Below are 19,899 nucleotides of genomic sequence, written 5' to 3'. Positions count from 1 at the left end.
TCTTATTAAGTTCATTTGTATATTCTCATTTGGTGTTTACAAATTTATACAAATATAATTAAAATTCAAACTATTTTAAATGCAATAATATCAAATCAATAAAAAATATTTAACTAAGTGTTTTTTCGTCTTAAAAAAAATATATATATCTTAAATATGAACTATATTTATCACATATATTGAATATATTAATACAGAATGTATTTTAAATGGTTTTTCATGGCCTAATATGGTTAACTCACATCATACAATTCAAATTACTATTTATTACTCACTAGCTTGTATAAGTGAGTAATGTAAATAGTTATGAGAAGAGAAAAGAGTGAGGCAATTAACCCAGTGTCTAATCTTCTGATAGGCATGTAGTATATTTATAATCAAATTGCATATTTTAAGTATTATTCTTATTATAATCAACTCAGTGTTATTTGTAAGTTTTCTAGTAAAAATATTCAGTGTTTATGTAATTAAATTTTCTATGTGTTAAAAATAACTTGGGAGAGAATTAAACGTGTTCAGAACGACAAACCTGTGAACAAATTAAGTTAGATACTTAGAATATTTAATAGTTATTCTTTTATAGGAATAATAGCTATTCTTTTAACTTGAACAAAAACGTCAGATATTCTGAGTGACTTACTGAACTTACTAACTTTATCTTTCTGAAAACACCCATTGTTAATCGATTAAAATGTCTACACGTCAAACCAACTAGCAAATTAGCGTTGAACAGATGCTCACGAAATTAAGCACAGAATGGGGCTTGCTTACATTTTTTTTTCTTTTAGTACTTTCATTTATTCCCATGTGGAAAAAAATTTGAAATTTATTCATAGTAATACCAATAAAAAATTAATATCGCAGGCTTTCTTCTTGAACTTCCTATGGCACGCCATTTTACTATTTAATGTCCGAAAAAAAATGATCGTAATAATAATACATTATTATTATGTTATCATCATAATAATAATCATTTTCATTATGTACATAATTTTAATTCAATCATTTTTATTATGTACATAATTTTAATTCAATCATTTTTATTATGTACATAATTTTAATTCATATTAAATAGTAAAACGGCGTGCGATATATTTCCATTATGTACATAATTTTAATTCAATCATTTTTATTATGTACATAATTTTAATTCTCTATTTCCATTATGTACATAATTTTAATTCAATCATTTTTATTATGTACATAATTTTAATTCTCTATTTCCATTATGTACATAATTTTAATTCAATAATTTTTTTTTAATCTAATTCAAATAAAATTAACTGATTTATTATTATGTATCATCATAATAATAATACATTTTTATTATGATGATAACATAATAAAAATGTATTATTATTATGTATCATCATAATAATAATACATTATTATTATGATGATACATAATAAAAATACATTTTTATTATGTTATCATCATAATTTTAATTCTCATCTCTCTTTTCTCATCTATCTTATATCAATCTCTCTTTTACTAAGATTTATTTTACAAAATATAAAATATAAAATATAAAATTTCTGATTGAAAACAAATAATTAATTAATTTTGTTCTCGATAAAAATTTGCCTATTAAATAGTAAAATGGCGTGCCATAACTTCCGGAATTTAACTTTTTTACTCTCGTTAGAAAAAATTAAAATTGAAATTGAAAGAAAGAAGAAGTCATGTCTTAGTGTCAGTCAATTAAACTGCAATGTGAAAGGGACACATGGGGCGGCCTAGACATATTCTGGTAACCGGTTCACGTGTCTAGAAAATCACTCCAACGTTGGAAATAAGTCGGTCATACCAAATGGTTGAGGATTATACAAATTTGCTATATACCCTTTATATAATTGATGTCTTTTCGTTAAAATTAGGTGTTAGAAATAGGAATTAGATATAAAGGATTCACTCAAATAGAATGCGATTTGTCCGTTCTCCATGTCTTTGTGCATGGAAGTTGCGGGCTGGTTGCTTTGTACTTGAATAAAACCTAACTGCAATGCACTACACAAATATAATATATAAGTTTATACAAACCTTTCCTTGTAAGCTACGACTGAGTTTTTCCTCGAAAAGTTTTTAGTATGACGCCATACGGACACTACCGTCGAAATAAGTAACGCCCCACATACTCCGACAAAAGAAATTGTTTGTAACGCCCCGAAGAGATCGTTCCGATTGTATCACTTTTTTTTGAAAGTTATTTATAATACATAAAAAATTGATCGATTAACTGTAAGGTAATTATGATTTAATATTTTGTGTTTCGTAATTTAAATCAATTTCAGTATTATCAAAATAAAGTTTTAATTGCATAAAAATACTTGAAAGTCGCTTTGAAATAAATTGAAACCGATTAAGTCCAGAAAAGAAGTTACATAACCAACAAAAACTTTCTGTAACTTACCTAATTAAAAGTGAAGATGAAAAAAAAAAACAAATGTGTTTGTTTAATTGTTTAGTTTTTAATTAACCGTAAATAAAAAATTATGTCCAAAAATTTATTCGCATAATAGTGTTAAATTATTTTTTCAAATTTACACATAACAATTTTTGAGAAAATCAAAAAGGTGAATGTGTAAATTTTGAAATAATATGTTCCAATTTGTGACACTTTCAGAACTTTAATACGTCTGAATTTGACTAAATAAATAGAACATTTAATGTCATTATTAATCAACAGAAGTCACAAATTGAAATAAAATTGACCAAAAAAAAAATGTTCTATATTAATTAAATTTAATATAATTGTATATAAGAAAAATTATTTGTAAGAAAATTTTATAATGTTTTTATTTTTATTATTTTTTTTTATTTTTCTTTAACAAAGAATTTATGTAACGTATTCACGAGACATAAATTCGTTGTTAAAGAGAACCAGAAACCATTTTAAAAAAGCCGGTCTAAACGCACGATAATAAATAATAAAACTATCCGTAAAATAGATGTGTCAATGGAGGTTGATATTAAACCCCTAAGAAATGTTTAAATGTCTTAAGTGTTGCAATGTTCCAAAAAAATATAAATGTCGACCATAATCAGTGTAAAATTTTCTTACATTTATCAAAAAAAAATAAATAATACAACTTAATAATTAAGCTTATAAATGTACTTATGTTAAGCAGATGTAGTTTATTTCAATTTTTCGTATTTTTCTTTTATATATTTCATTATTATTCGCCCGACTTTGTAGTTCATGCTAAACGTTTTTTTATTTTAAAGAGTTCAAATAGTATTGAAGAAATCCGCTTAGGCCGACGATTATATAATAAACTTTTGCTGTTTTATTAAATACCATTCGTTTCGTATCTCTGTTGAAAAATTGTCAAAATGTGCCAATACTGACTGGAAGACTAAACTACGGGAAGATGGACACTTGGGGCGAACTAGACATATTCTGGTAACCGGCTTTCATGTTTGAATGAACATTCCTAGTATCGGCCTTACCATTTAGTTGAAGATTATAAGGCAAGATCTAGAGTGAAATAGAAATTCTTACCCAAAATTTTTCAAGATTTCAAGCGGTAAATGAATATAAAGTGAACACCGTATACTCCTAAAGGTAAATTTACACCGCATGCGACAAGCGACAGGCAAATATTGATAGATTGTATACTGTACTGAAATTGTGATTGCGACATTAATTTTTCAATCATTCGTATTTATTACACTACAATGGATAGATCATTTGTCGCTTATCTCCGATATTCTCGCTTATATCCGAGTCGAAGGCTTGTTAATGATATTTAGTGGATATAAGAACTGCAATTCCATCTACTTAAAATATCTATAAAGCTAGCTCCTCAAACAAATTTCAGAAAACTTTTTTTACACTTTTAACTGTCAATTTTTGTGAATAATTCCAATACCCAATTTGATAAGTTAATTTGTAAATAACATTCTATTTGAGATCGTGCCATCGTATAGTTTGTGCATCAAAATTATTTTCATCACTTAGACCATTAAGTACATGGACTGAACATCTGAGACTGAGCTAGGGACATTTATCAAAAGAATATAGAGACATTTATCAAAAAAGCATGTATGGAATGAGAAATTTTCATATTTCACTGAACTTTTTCCCTTTTTAACTTAAAAAAATACTTATCACTTTTCATTTTCTTTTACGAATCTACAATGACAAGTACGACAACAAAACTTTGTTTTGACATTTCTACATCGCCATCATGATGGATTTGACCTAAGCAATTACCTCAGATATTGGCACGCTTAAAATCGTGTGACACTCAGTCTATGTAACTTAATAGTCCAAGGTTTTTTTTTTTTTTTTTATAGAGGTACGAAAAAGATCTTCCAAAGACGCCGCCATCATTATTACTCCGCCGCCCATCTTACGGCAGATTAAACGATGGACGGTAGTGTGGCGATTTTTACCCACTAAAAAAACACTCCTCTCCCCTCTCCCCGTAGATGGTACGGGGAGGACTAGATTGGAACCGCGTTAGCATTACTTCAATCTAGTCTGTGCTGCGTCTCACGACGCCTACTCCTGGCTACTGGTCTCTTTCTGCGATTTTCTTCTTTAAGAGGCGCTGCGCGTATGATGCGACAGCTGACCAGTTTTCTTTTTGTTTGATCATATAGGTCACCAGGCTTGAGGGGGAGAGCCTGGCGCCTATGATCTCTTCGATGCTGCTTCTGTAGTTCTTCCACCGTGCACACTCGAAGAACGTGTGTTCGGCATTGTCAATTTTGTCCGGGCAGTATTTGCATGTCGGCTTGTCATGTAGTCTCATCTTGAAAAGATAATCATTGAATTGGCCATGGCCCGTCAAGAACTGGGTCAAGAAGAAGTCCGTGTCTCCGTGTTTCCGAGAGAGCCAGACGTTTATGTCTGGAATCAGGCGCGCCGTCCATCTGCCCGTCTCTCCCGAAGTCCATCGGTCCTGCCACTCTTGCTGCGTTTCAGTTTTTATCCTCGATCTTGCCTCCTTCATGTTTTCGCCACTGATTTTAGCGTCGTAGAGTCTTGCTCTCTCGAACGCTAGTAGGTCGATGGGCGCAGCTCCCGCAATGACTAATACAGCCGCTTCGGATACCGTACGGTAGGCGCAGGCAACTCTGAGAGCGCCTCGCCGCTGCACTGCTGCCATTTTCCGCCGGTAGGTCTTCTGCTTTAGTATGTCTGCCCATATTTCTGCTCCATAGAGCAGTACTGAATGAACTGCTTCCAGGAGGACTCTCCTCTTTTTGGTTCTTGGTCCCATAGTGTTCGTCATAATTCTTGCTAGACTAGACACCGTCTTGCTGGCTTTCTGGCATGCATTATCGAGGTGTTCGCGGAAAGATAGTTTCTCGTCTATCATTACCCCCAGATAGCGCAGGGCCCTTGTTGACGTTAATGTTGTTCCTCCCATGTCCACAGCGAATGGTTTTGGGAACCATTTTTGACGAGTCAAAACGACCATCTCGGTTTTTTGCTTGGCGAGTTTCAGGTGGTGTTTATCGAGCCAAGTCTCGACGGCATTAATGGTTTCCCGAACTAGTAGTTCGGCCTCCTCTACGCTGTCTACTATTATCGTGGCCGCGACGTCGTCTGCAAAGCCTGTTAGCTCCACTTGTTTTGGCAACGGGATTTCAAGAAGCTCGTCGTAGTCCGCGTTCCATAGATCGGGCCCCATTATTGAGCCTTGCGGCACGCCAGCCATTATGGCGTATTCTTGTGGGCCTTCCGTGGTTTCTGCTATAAGCTTTCTTCCGTCAAGATAGTTATCGACTAATGCGAGGTTCTCTGGCACTACGTCGAACTTGTGTTCCAGGGCGTCCAAAATATCTCCCCAATTTGCGCTGTTAAAGGCGTTTTTAATGTCTAGTGTGAGGACAAGACACACCTTGCGGGCTTTGAGGCTACCAGTCCATGCTTCTCTCGCTGTCCCTACGACTTTCTGGATCGCGCCGACTGTTGAGCGTCCTTTTCGGAAGCCATGTAATAGTCCAAGGTGCGTCATCATCATCCGTATGATGTCCAGTCATGCTAGACTACATGTCGGCTTCCATTTTGGAACACAAGCTTAAGTGCTATTATTTTTATCAAAAGAAATGACGAATATGCGATTAGTCAAAAAATTTGATAGGTAATTAATATATTTTTGTATAAGAAAACGAACCAATTTTAAAATATTTAAGTAAAAAATATTGTATTCAATTTTTTTTGAATAATAATGAAATATTAAAATAAAAGACACCAATAATAATTGTTTAATGTAATTTTTTTAATTTTGTTTATAGCATTCCAAGTTTAAAAGGTCCTAACAGGGTTTTTCTTAAATAATAATAATAATAATAAAAAAAAAATTAACACAGCAACTCGTTAATACTATTTATGTTTGTAGAATCAAAATGTTGAGTTTGTTTTCAGTTTTCGATTATTCGAATTATCAATCAATTGTTTCAGCTTGTATTAAATACATTAGCGGATCTTTTGTTTCCATTTTTATAAATTTTTTGTGTAGAGTGCCTTTGGTATAATAATGAATTCACATCAAAGGATGAGCGACGTGCGACACACAATAAGCGACATAATTTTCAAATGAACTCTAAAAAATCTCGATTGAAACAGATATTTAAATCAGGTTTATGTAATTAGGTACATATTAGGCATTTGTATAAAAGGCCTAAAATTTCAATTTCATACAATTTAATCGACAGTTCTGTCGCTATACGCGTGTCGCTCATCGCCTGTCGCTCTAATGTGAATTCATAATTTTGTAAAAATTATTCTCTAATAATTGAAAGTAAATACGTTCTACAATATAATTTTCTTAATTAATTATTTATTTCTTGAGTTCTATTGGGTGCGAGTGTATTCCCTGTAATTTCAGAACTCACATATGATTGATACTTAAGTAAACATACATATAAAGAACTGATAGTGGCATTGTTTTCTTAAACTTAAATATGCTACTATCCGTCCATATGCATTTTGTCTGAAGCTGTCTATCATATATTAGTTTCAAAATTACCACCAGGAAAATTTACTCGCCAACAATTTTTAAGACGCAGGGCTCATAAATGTCCAGAAATCGCTCAGATTGTACTAAAATCTATATCGGTGAAAACGCAGCCCATTTGTATTAACTCAAAATTTATTTTTTATTCAAAGAAAATAGCTTTGAAGATAAACTGAAGTGCATAATTGTATTTAAATAACGACACACTATAAAAATTTACAATATTCGACATACGACGGTAAACACATTAATTTAAAGTTAATAACTCGAGACCCAGAAAAGCTTCACAAAAATGATCATATTATTTATTAAAAGCTTGTACCCATTTACAAAACATTCCTGTTTTTAGTATTTGAGATAATTAATAAAAATTATCACCAAATGTATAAATTTAATCTTATATATTATTTTTCTAGCCTTTTTTTCCTGCCCACGCGATAACTTCCTTATTCCTATATCAAATATCATGATTTACCCATCATTTTCAATTTTATCGAATTGGCTAATGACGAAAAATAGACTCATGGTCTGAAAATGTAAAGCTATGGAAAAACAGGCCAGAGAAATAATATTAAAATGTAATTTTGTTTATTATGCAACTTTTATATCATATATGTAATAAAATTGCCTATAAATAAAAATAAATTAATATTAATATTGTTCACGAAATTAAAATTTTCTAAACCTTTTTTTAAGTCATGATATCATGAATTGATCCTAAAATGTCATCAAAATTATTTCAGCGTTGTCAGACTTTATACGTCACAATATAACTTTTTTTTTAAATAGATGTCGGGGTCCCTTTTCAGACGTTTGAAGATTATCAGCTTTTTCCAAGTTGTTGAAGTGATGCGAGTAAAATGAGACGCGAGTATTTTAACTTTATTTTAAGAAAATAGTTTTGTCATGTAGATTAAGTTTAAATATTAGCTTTTCGGATACAAAATAACATCTTAAAAGTTTTTTTTCCAACGTAACGTAACGCATCCTTATTAGTTTTACTACGCAATACTAGATGGTTCTGTTATGTAAGTATGAAGTATTTCATCAACTGACAGCATGAATGCATCTCTTTAGACAGGTGCCTACTCTGCCTAAAGGTTAATCCGGCTCTGGGAAATGGTTGATGTGAATATAAAAACACGATATTCAGCAGATTTAAATAAACTTTTATTGAGGTTAATAATGGTTATAAATACAATAAAATTTTTAAGTACATATTTAAATTATTGTTTATTTCAAATAAATTGAACATTCTGAAATCAACTCAAAATAGACTAGACGCATTTCTAAAATAAAAATAATGTTTTGTAAAAAACAATTATCAATTTATTTGAAAAATTAATAAATATACTTTAATAACTTGTTATTAGGGTTGCCAATCATTCCGAAATCCCGATTTATTCTAACTGATTCCTTCTTTTTTTTTTTTTGAAAGAAAGACCTTTTGAAATGCACAAAATAGCCAACAAAATGTAATTTTAAGAACAAATTCAAATAATTATTTATGTTTCTTGTTTTTTTTTTAATTTTTTTTTTTTAAATATGTTTAAATCATTTATAATTGTTTGATTGGTTCAAAAATTAATAAATAAATTTTAAATATGAATTTTTTGACAATTTCTTTATGTCCCACATAATAGACCAGTTCTAGATTTTAATGGGTCCCGATTGTTAAAATCGTTATGTAAACTACCGTACTTTGTTTGTTTTTGTCTTTAATGAATTCTGGTTTTTTGTATGTATGTTTAGTACTTTGTGGCGGTCTTTATGTTTAGCCATCTAGAGACCAAACGCGTGACCCGATTTTAATGATTTTTACTGCAATCGATTTGTCTATTTAATACCTATTCAACGATACCCCAATTAACATAGAATCAGCTTTCATTTTTTTTTTCACAATATGTCATCTGATGGTCGTCATATTTAATTTTCATTACCGCCATGTCTTTAATAACATTCGTAAGATGAAGAGAAATCGATTGACGTAAGAATAATTAAAATCGGCCCTTGAGTTTGATCTCTAGAGCAAAGTAACCAACAAACATATATAAACTGAGGAACACATTACTACTTATTTACGTCGCGCAATCGCATAACTAATAACAAATATTAATAGAAAGAGAATAATTGCGCTCAACGGGTTGTTAAAAGGCCTGTTATTGATCATTTTTCAATACCACGGGATGACATTTTTCAAATTTGGCAACCCTACTTGTGACTAGCAAAATTTGCACAAAATGTAACAACGTCTGAGATTAAACAGATCTCATTTTTAAAGTAGGTCAAAAATACTTTTTATTATAATATTATATACGTTTTTTTTTTTATTAATGGTGAGATTTCAATGAAACTTGTGCGTCCTAATTAGTTCGTTTAGCAGATAATAAACAAAAACCAATAAGAAACACAGACAATGAGTTATTACATCGCTTTCTTATTGGTTGATTGTTACGGGCATTGACGCCTCGTTGTATCAGCTAAACAGGTAAAATGTCTTACGTTAAGCGTACTTTAACATTCCAAGAAAGTTGAAATACATTCAAAAATTTAAAGATTTCACAAAATGAAATTAATAAAGTGAGAATAACGTGAAAATAACGAATGCCAAAAACCTTGTTTTGGCATTCGTTATTTTATAAAATACTATTTTGTGATTAATTTGATGTCTCATCGAATTAAATTCTTAAGATGTAACCTCATGATGACGATTACGCTAGCTTTGAGCGTCAAATTAGGGTTCCATCTAGCTGAAAAAAATATAATTATGCTCCACGTCAAGCGTCAGCGCTATATTGTATTGTTTTTATGTTCGCTCGATAGTTGAATGTAAATTTATTTAGTCAGTACTGTCAAAATCAATCCTGATTATAAAAACGTTAACGATGTGAGACTATCAGTTTTTTTTTTCAGATGGCAGCACAGAATAAACTGGCCACGTGACCTAACTTGATGCTCAAACTCATCGTCAAGTTGGAATACGTTTTAAATGATTATCATTAAAAGTACGCTCAGTCAGCGACGATAATTCGTAACAATAAAATATATTCTTTAGATATAAAATTAATTAGATAAACAAAACACAACCGATGATTTCTTTTTAAAGCAATGTTAACAAAATTCTAAATCTAATATCACACACTCAAACCCAATTAGGATTTAATAATACCGATAAACTTTTCAAACAAATGCAATCATGGCAAGAAGATTTTAGGATATCTATTAATGAGTATTTTTTTAGATCATCTTAGTAATGATTGAAAAATTTTTTAAAAGTTATTAGGTTTTTGATCTTGGAATCAGTTCTAAATCCTAACCAAAAATAGAAGATACTCACTGGCACCAAATTTCGATACTAAATTTGGAGCTACATTGTGTATTCTTTCGATTTAGCTGTATTGTATTTCGAAAATTCTATCCGATGAGTGTAAAATGTATGTCTATTTTTTGTAGATTCAAATCGTATCGTGCTATCCATAGACCATAGGCCAAAAATTCCTGTTTTACACCTGTCTTTCTTGACAGGGAAGAACGTAGGATATTTAAATTAGATCTATTACTTAACTATTCTAAACGATAGGCCTAGTGTGCTGAGTTTAGGAAGACTATTTATTTGAATAAATCGATCTTTTTTTTCGATTCCAAGATCGTAAAGTATTATTAAATCCTCTTTCATCTAGAAACATAACTTCAAATAAATAAATATCTATAAATATTTGTACGAATAGATTTGTAATAATATCTCATGAAATAAATCACAGACGATAAATTAATATGAGACGGAACAGGAAATTATCCTAGTTTTGAATACATTAGCGCGCAAAAAATTTGAACTAGTTTTCATTAAAAAACAACATATTTTAAAGCTAGTTTGGGGTTAGTAGTAATTGGTAATATTATGAATAAAATCAAATTTTTGGTAAATAATCAAATTAATGTTTCCATGTTGGCGTTTTCATTTCTTGTTTTAAACAAGCTTTGAACGCATCCCAACCTTCAGCTTTTGCATAGGACTGTAAAAAAATAATACAAATATATAAGTTAATTGATCATACAGGGTGGAAGGGAAATAATATAGAAAATTTCTTAGAGATTTTAATTAACAATAAGAGGTTTTTTATATTCGGGTCACTGATAAAGACTTATACGTGTCACAGATTCTACAGGGTAGCGATGGAATTGTTCTTATGAAATAGTTTGAAATTATTCAAATACTAAATTATACTAAAATTCCTTGATTATTCCTTGTTTTTTTACAGAATCTTAAAATTCCCTTACATTTTTTGGTTTTTCAAGTTCGATCGCCACCCTGTTATATTCAACTCCCAAGCTTATCTATCGAAACTTCTCCTAAGTCCCAAAACGTATGGTCAAAATTTCGCATTCTTTCTATACGTGACTTCCTTCGGACTTGTTGTAAACTTTTAAAACATGCAAAAAAATTTGTCACACAGACATTCCCCCTTAATAATTCACTTGTTTGGGACCACTGATTTCTGATTCAACGATAGTCGTTTGGTTTCGCTTTTGATAAAAAAAAATTTTACCTTAAGTCCACGATGAACTCGATCTTTCATAATAGCGATAAATTCTCGATAACTCAATAATCCATCACCATCAACATCGAAAATTGCGAATACTGTATCGACTAAATGTGGTGTTAAAGTTGTACCAGTGCATAATTTTACAGCACGCGTAAATTCATCTAAATTAAAAATGAATATTTAGCATCTATTTAATAAATTTTTTAAGAAAAATTAATTTACCTTTCGATATTGGACGATCGGCTAGTGTGTACATACGCATTGCAACCGTAAAGTCTTCCAAATTATTTAGAAATTGACAAAAATCTTTAAATGAATTGAATGATATTCGATCCGATTCGTTTAAGCGTTCTACTAAACGATCTAAGTACATGTCATATCTGGAAACAAGATTCAAATATTGTTACATAAGTTTGGAGCGGCCTGTCAGGTTTAAAAATCCTGTAAGTTAATATAACTCCTTGAATTGCCATATCTAATTTTTCATAACCCTAAATCAGGAAGAAAAACCATTTTTCTTAACACGTATCTTCTCTTCTTACCATCTGCTTTACGGTCATTATTGTTCTGTCATCAAGAATGCGATTTTTTGCATAGATGTGAAATATTTTTAAACTAATGAGGCTATTCGGTACCCCCCCCCCCAAATGAGAATATTATTCCGTAAGATACGCTTGAAACTTCTATATATGCTAAATAGATGGGGTTTTTTGCATTTGGTCGAAAATTTCTTCAAACTAATGAGGCTGACTCGATAAACTTTAATTTTTTCATCGCCTTCCCCTAAAAAATTGGGGGGGGGGGGATTTTTTGCTGACAAAATGCCCCACTCATGGCTATATATTTTATTTTTTCTAAAACAAAATTGAATAGGTAATAAAATCTGGCTTTTACTTACTCATCAGTATCCAAATACGTGTATCTTAGCAAAATTTTCGCAAAATCCAATTCCGAAATGGTTGGTAAGCCCCGAGAAAATTCATTAAATTCTAATTCTAATACTTCTGTTTGTAAATTTTCCATAAATTTACGAAAACCATTAAAACGTAATTCATCTTTGCCTTTTTTACCAAAGAAGTGAACAGTTAACATGGTATCGACAATATGTCGCCGTTGTAGACCAGTCTCATCGTTTACGTATTGATCTTGCTCCGGATGTTTCTCTGGATTTCGTTCGGTTTTCTTTTCTTCTAGAGAACCAGATATACCTCGCTTACCTTTCCATGCGTAACTGAAGATACGTTCCATCTAAGAAATATATTTCATTAAAAAATTTTTACACATACTTAAAAAATCGCATTGTTAGAAGAATTTGTAATTATTTTAAAGCATACAGATTTTAAGTTATTTCAAATGCGAACTTAATAGGTCTTTGTAGGTGTAGTATTTCACAGTCCGCTGGAAATTCGAGAAGCTGTTGCCAACGTCGTATCTAACAAATTTTTGCTCTTTTAGTTACCCATTTCTCCGGTTTTGGGCTGGAGTCTCTGATTTTCGGAGTGTGTTTCTGGTCTCCGGACAAGGGAATGAATATTTTCCAGATTTCAGCGAAAAATGTAACTTTTGTTCTTTCCAAAAAAAGTTTAATAATTTTTATTATATCAAGAAACAATCCAATCGGATTAAAGTTGTTTGGCACGACCTTTACAACAGACATTCCAGTTATTCTGAAATAACTGTCAAATACTACGGATGAACCTAGACCTATAATTTGATAAGTTTTTTACCAGCAAGCCTTTCTTTAATCAACTCATGAAAAATCACTCTTTTGACTTAATCAAGAGTATTCTTAGCTACGCTTTAAGAAAATTTATTCAGTTTAGAGAAATTCCCGGAGATCAATCTCGAAATCAGTCTCATTTGGTTCCTTAGTTTGTGAACAACCCATTATTTTTTCTATAAAATAAGTAAATGCTGGTCCCCTCCGTTAGTAAAACATAATAAAATTACCAGAAAAAATACGTATTTCAACGAGTTTTTAAATTTTTCTTTATACTATAACTCAATTTTGTTGTAACAAAATCTACATTTTGATTAATCAGTTCTAGCTAAAGACGAATATCTAGGTTAAATAAAACAAATGTTAAAAATAAATGAAACTAATGAAAAATTAATCATAAGTAAAAACGATTAGATTTAAGGCGCATTCGGAATTATAAAGGACCTCTTCAAATTCGGATTTAATCATTGGCCTATAAAGATCACGCTCCTTGGATAAAAACTAATCACCTGATCGAAGATGATTGGCCGACGTCATAATTTGTTAGATACTTGGAAAAGTATAAATTATGTACACACCGAAACATCAGTTTGCAGACCGTCACCAAATTAACAACGAGCACATACGCAATAAGAGTAATTACGATTAGCTAATCAATACTGATGATGACTACATAGCAGTCGAAATTCATATTTATATAATACAAAAATGGATCTAGGAAATTAGAGAAAAATCAAAAATTAATTCGAAATATCCGACTTTTCAAATTAATAATTCCTCATTCATTTTTGTTGTCACTCGGTTTTTCACGTTTGTTGGTAACGAACCCCTACCATCAACTGGCCTCAGGGCCCCACCAATCTTAGAGCGGCCTTGATCCCATTCCAATAAAAAGCATCTTATAATAACAAGAAGCATCTATTCAGGAGACGCTATAATAGATAACTATTATATAATCATAGATAAGAAATGGGTTTAAATAATTCGGAATGGCCTTTTAAAAAATTAATTTAAAAAAAAAATTAAAATAAAAAAAAACTCACATCATTTCGAGTGAAATCATCCAATTCAGCCATTGATTTCAGTCTACCGGATAGAAGTCCCCGAATCTAATATTCAAAATTGTAACAAAATAAAACAAAAAAAAACTAAAAAGTGAAAACTACTATTTGGAAAAAACATAAAAAATGCAAATAATGAAAATATTATGATTTAACAAACAAACAAAAAATTTTGGAAAATTTTGAAAACAGAAAATTTGAATGTTTGTACTCACTACCAAAAATTCATTTTTATCAATACGCTCATTACCATCTGTGTCGAACATATTAAAGGCAATACGAAATCCAGATTGAGGCTCTGAAAATTAAAAGATTAGAATAGATATAAAATACACTAAAACAAGTGAAAACAAACAATTGACTGAATTAATTATTGAAAAACCATGTATAGACAGTGTTGATTACTCAATTTGTTTTTTTTTTACGTCATGTGAGTTAAGATAGTCACTCTAGATAGATAGCGGTGTATATATAACACGATTGAGGTGTTACATTCACATAACTGATATTCCCATATAACACATACTATAATGTTCTAACCTAATTTGCGTCCTCACGGGTAAATAGTGAAAATATGTTTCAAACGAAAGTTATTTATTTTTTTATAAGGAACATAGTTTATATTTAAACTTTTGTTCTATCTTTAACGATTTACAAGATGGGTTCTACAGACCAAAGACCCAATTGGTCTTTGGTCTGTTATTCGTCCTAAACACGGTATAAAAATTTCAGCTTGATATCTCTTAAACGTTACAAACTTGGGATTAAACTTAGTATACCTTGATATATATTTCATATATACATGGTAAGAAAACCAAAACAAAACAAAAAAAATGTGATATTTTTTAGTTATTGAAATATAAATACCACAATACTCGAAATAAAATTGTATATTAAGAAATTCTATTTAAAAAATACAATTAATCATTAAAGTAGTTCGGCCGTCGCATGATTAGTCAAGTAAGGAACTAATTTATATGCATTGAATTTAAATCTAATTTATGAATAAATATAATATTTGTATCACGTAAAGTTTTTTAATGCTTTAAAAATAGCGCATCCCAAAAATATCGTAAAATCGAAAAACAATAAGTACAATACTTACTTGTCAAAATTGAAAGCAAGAATAGATATTCAGTGTAGGAAATAATACCATTATCCCGCATATCCCTGAACAAATGCGATGAACCTTTATTTAAACTGGGCGTTGCATCGCGGAATTGTTCAATTTCTTTCATGGTTAAAATACGTCGTTTAAGGCGAGCTGTAAGGCAAAAAAATAGATTTTAGACATGTGAAATTTGTAATGGTAACAATAAAGCAAAAAATCTGGAGCGCGGCTACACTCAACTTTACCAAACACACACACATAGGTATAAATAGTCCAGGCAAATTAGTTATTTATTATTAGTGGATTTTCGTTAAATTCTGAAACAAGCAGTTTTGCGACGTAGTTTCTCAAAGTTTTTAATTTTTTAAAAAGATTCCCGACACCCGTACTCTTAACACATGGAAAATTATATTATAAATAACAGCCTAGCCTTTTTCGCTAACAGGCCTGATCGATATGCAGTCATTCAATCAAACAGCTAGGCAAATAACTTGTATCGATAACGTTTAACTACTTGCCTAGCCTATTCTATGACACTCAGTTCCACTTTCTGGCTCCCGGTGCTGAAAAAAGCACACTGTCAATATCGCGTCGACAAGGAACAATATTCTTGGAGTTTCCCACAGATTGATAATAGAAGAGTGTAGTGACAAAAAGTTGGAATTAAATATGAAAGGCGTGAGCATCGGTCGCCCGTTCATTAAATATTATATTAGAAGCAAAGCTGAATATCATTCAAATCGCTAGTTGAACGGGGCTGTTTAGTAAAAGGCTAGGGATGTCGCAGCCAACTATCTTGTATAGTTTTGGAGAGAATAGAAACATAAATTTTTGCCCTATTTTGCGGCCTTACGAGTAAACTATGATATTTACCAAAAAAATTTTTCAAACAAAAGTTTTTTATTTTGTAATAAACATTCTCTATTTAATCTTTCATTTTTTCTGTTACGGTTTAAGAAATGGGTCCTATCTAATATATCGGGGTCCTATCTGATATATTTCATAGGGTATATAAAAAACTATAACTATACGTTCAGAAATTGCGCGTTTCAGAATTCAAGGAACTAAATTCCAAATTTGCACGGACTATAAAGCTAGCGTACCTATTTGAGGACTTATTTGCACCAAGGCAAAAATTCGAGAGAAGTCGATAGTGTCGGAGAGTCAATTATCCTCTAATTTTCTCCGGGTCCAGAAATGAAAAAACGCGGCTTTCTTAATTGCTCGCACAAATTTTTGACTTGTCGCAAATAAGTCCAAAAAATGTACGTTAGCATTATACCTAACATAAAAGCCACAAACTATTAAAATTTACTCAATAAAATTGAAAAATTTACTGTGATTTAAATTAGTTTGTAGAAAATTAGTATTGATGTACTTTATGAGCCACCCTGTTTTATTTTTAAAAGATACGAGAAATGCCAAATATCCATGATGATAGTTCCCAACCATCACTCAATGCAAATTATCTTCATCTTAATTTTATTATATAAATTTGAACATCCTGTATGTGAGAGGAAAAAAAAAGGAATTCAGTCGAATATCGAACTACTGATTGTATGAACAATCAAACTTTTTTTAATGTGCAGTTCTACTTTCGATTTGTGCAGTTCTAAATTATTTTCTGTGCAGCCCTAAAAATTCCGCTGTGCTAAACGAAGTTGCCGCTTTTCACCTCAGTAGAGCCGAAAAATAGTATACACACCACAGGAGCGAGTAAAGAATGTCTTGGATTTTATGTTTGTCACCCTCGCCATTCTTTACTTTTACTTTAAATAAGTCTGTGATAATAATCGGGTTATTTACCCAAAACCAAATTCAATAATTATTCTAAATAAAGTTTACGTACGTCTTGGTTGTTGCTCAATAACTGATTCAAGAAAATCTTGAGGTGTCATATACAACTGTCCATCGAATTCGACTGATGCAAATCTGATGAATCGACGTTCTCTGGAAGTTAATTGTACGACTGGTCCCCATTCATCCTAAATATACCAAAAAATATTAACTAAATATGGAAAGTTTTTTCAAAATACTTCTGCTCGGGTAAAAGCTTTCTGAATGGACTATATCATTCTGAAATAACTTTCTAAAACTTCTCAGGGAAGTTTATTATCCAAATATGGTGGAATTTACATATCAGAGTCTCTAAAACGTTTTAGAAAATACATTCTTGCCTCTGCGAAATATTTTCTAAGGAAACCCGTTTCTACTGTTGAAAAATATGTTCAAAGGGTGTTACACTTCTCTAATTGCGAAAATCCAATAACATACTTTCTAAAACGCTTCAGAACCTCCGTGGATGTGTGGAAAAACTTTCTGAGATACATTATTGTCAACAAGCAAATTAACAGGTATTTTGAAACAAGAAAATTCAAGTTCTACGTACTATATTCTGACGAGCGGCATTAACTACGAAGGGATTTTTCTCATACTGTTTACAATAAACCCAATATCCAAATACAGCTAGACCACTCCCACATATTGGAGCTAGTAAAAGATAAGTTTGATTCACATTTTTCGTTTTGGTTGAATATAATCTTTCAGTATAATCTTTCAGTATTTTTCAAATGCCGTACAAATAACCTAACATTTTTATTTAATTTCCATAAAGTGGAAATTATTTTTTTTTCAAATTACAAACACAAAAATTAGATTATTGTTTGAATTAATATTAGAATATTTTTTATCAGATTTGCATAAAGAATCGGAAAATCTACATTTTATTTATAAATTTTTATCTAAGATTCAAATCTGTCAAATAGTGTGAAAATTATAATTGTGCATAATAGTGACATCTATATTTCAGTTAGTTCAACTAGCTTAACTTGTTACAAACAATATTCAAATGGAAAATGAGAAAAGTTTGGGAATTTTCAATTTTTTATACGATCATCCCCATAAATTTTTGCTATTTACTTTTTTTAGGGTTAAAAATAAAGTAAGGATACTCCATAGAGATAATACCATAGAACTGTATAGACATAGGAAACGTCTTTGAAAATACACTACTGGAATTGTTAACAGAGTGAGAACCACGTCTCAAAGTAGATTGACAAGGATAATAAATGCCGAAGCATGGTCATAATACGCATATATTAATATACAATATAATATCCTGGCGCGTATTTAAAATAAGATTATACCACTTTTAAATAAAGTTAAAACAGTATATTTTGTACAAATTACCATTTTACCATTTTTAAAAATTTTGTTCATAGAATTAACACAAAATTATCTAACAATATTAATCGTTTGAACGTTAAAATAAAATAAATGTGCAGTTGTGCTGAGGATAGATTACTCAAGAAAGGGAGGGATGAAATTTCGAAGACGAAATGACCATAATGAATCGTCATGAAACCGGGATAGGGATACTGGGGTACTTATTACACAAAAACAAAAACTTGTTATTTTTATATAGTATTTTATTCACAATCATAATTTTTTTAACATTTATTTTGAAATAAAATGGTTTTTTTTTGTTTTCTTCACTCAATTATTCATCAGATCATCAATAATATATCAATTTTTTTTTTTTAAATTATGGACGTTCTATCACCTACTTTAAAAATTTGTTAGAGTCGACAAATTGCTTTTTTCCTTGTTTTTTTTTTTTTTTTTTTTTTTTTTTTTTTTAATTAGTAATAGTACTGTAAATAAATTATATTTTTTAGCTTTGTGTATTTAAAAAATATGATATGACGCATATTTTAATAAGAGGGGGGGGGGGAGCTAGAGAATAGATAAACGTTATTGTTATTAACAAAATTTTTTAAGTAGGTATTCAATTTTTTCATAAATGAATGTAATTATTTTGAAATAAGACTATATTGTTGCTTATAGAGACCTTTTGAAGCGATATAAGGTCTTCGGAACGCCTACGATTGTACTTAGACCATATCTGTCTTGTAGTATCACAAATGTCCTTCTCCCTCCATCAAAGATTGACCTTTCTTTAGATCTTCATTCAGGAGCAGCTAACAGTTCGCAAACGAAACTCCCGGATGGCTATTGATGCTTGTATCGCATAGCTTTGTGACATTTTTAGCAAGCTCGTAGGCTTTACAATTCTTTGGAATGTCCTTGGGCCCCAGTACCCATATCTGGTTGATTTATTTGTTGCGTCAACCCAGTTGAGGATGTTTGGTAGTCCTGTGCTACCTTTGAGGCGCATGGAGATATGTTAGTAAATTATCTAAGCTTTCAGTTCGGCTCAACACAGCCACTGACTGTCTTTATCAAATTGAACAAATACTACCCACAAATTCAGCTTATACGGACACATGAGAGTACCGAGGAAAAGGCAGACCAGAGAAGCTGTCTTTTTCATGAACCTGGATTTACCATTTATTTAGTTGGACGGGGGAAATAGTAGTGAATTTCTGATTGCCATGACATTTCGATTCTTAGATTCTTAATCTTGGTGGATCCCAAAACGGTCAAGAAAAACAAAGTTACATGGTTACAAATAGTGGATTTTTTATC

The 19,899-nt window shown here is 31.0% G+C and overlaps 1 protein-coding gene across 2 annotated transcripts; it reads right to left on the bottom strand.

Annotated features, from left to right (window-relative positions):
• Nucleotides 1-10,247: 10,247 nt before the first annotated feature.
• LOC123302562 (calcium uptake protein 3, mitochondrial-like) lies at nt 10,248-18,059 on the bottom strand. Of its 2 annotated transcripts, XM_044885536.1 has the most exons (9): nt 17,801-18,059; nt 17,261-17,396; nt 15,406-15,564; nt 14,516-14,598; nt 14,283-14,348; nt 12,418-12,767; nt 11,742-11,899; nt 11,523-11,680; nt 10,248-10,988 (listed from the first exon to the last, which is right to left on the bottom strand). In XM_044885536.1, exons 2-9 carry the CDS (start codon nt 17,307-17,309, stop codon nt 10,908-10,910), a joined length of 1,104 nt encoding a protein of 367 aa, XP_044741471.1. In that variant the 5' UTR covers nt 17,310-17,396; nt 17,801-18,059; the 3' UTR covers nt 10,248-10,907. The 2 variants fall into 2 exon arrangements, with proteins under 2 accessions (XP_044741471.1, XP_044741480.1); XM_044885545.1 differs by lacking the exon at nt 14,283-14,348.
• Between the last annotated feature and the right edge of the window lie 1,840 nt (nt 18,060-19,899).

Source organism: Chrysoperla carnea, chromosome 1 (genome assembly GCF_905475395.1).
Source record: "Chrysoperla carnea chromosome 1, inChrCarn1.1, whole genome shotgun sequence".
NCBI lineage: Eukaryota > Metazoa > Arthropoda > Insecta > Neuroptera > Chrysopidae > Chrysoperla > Chrysoperla carnea.
Note: the sequence above shows the minus strand (reverse complement) of the source record. Positions and strands in the feature narration are given on the sequence as shown.

Coding starts and splice junctions, on each gene's coding strand:
- LOC123302562 (XM_044885536.1), bottom strand. CDS start 17,309: ATGACACCTCAAGATTTTCTTGAATCAGTTATTGAGCAACAACCAAGA. Junction 14,349..14,515: donor ATAAAAATGAATTTTTGGTA/GTGAGTACAAAC, acceptor TTTGAATATTAG/ATTCGGGGACTTCTATCCGG. Junction 11,681..11,741: donor CGATCGTCCAATATCGAAAG/GTAAATTAATTT, acceptor TTTTTAATTTAG/ATGAATTTACGCGTGCTGTA.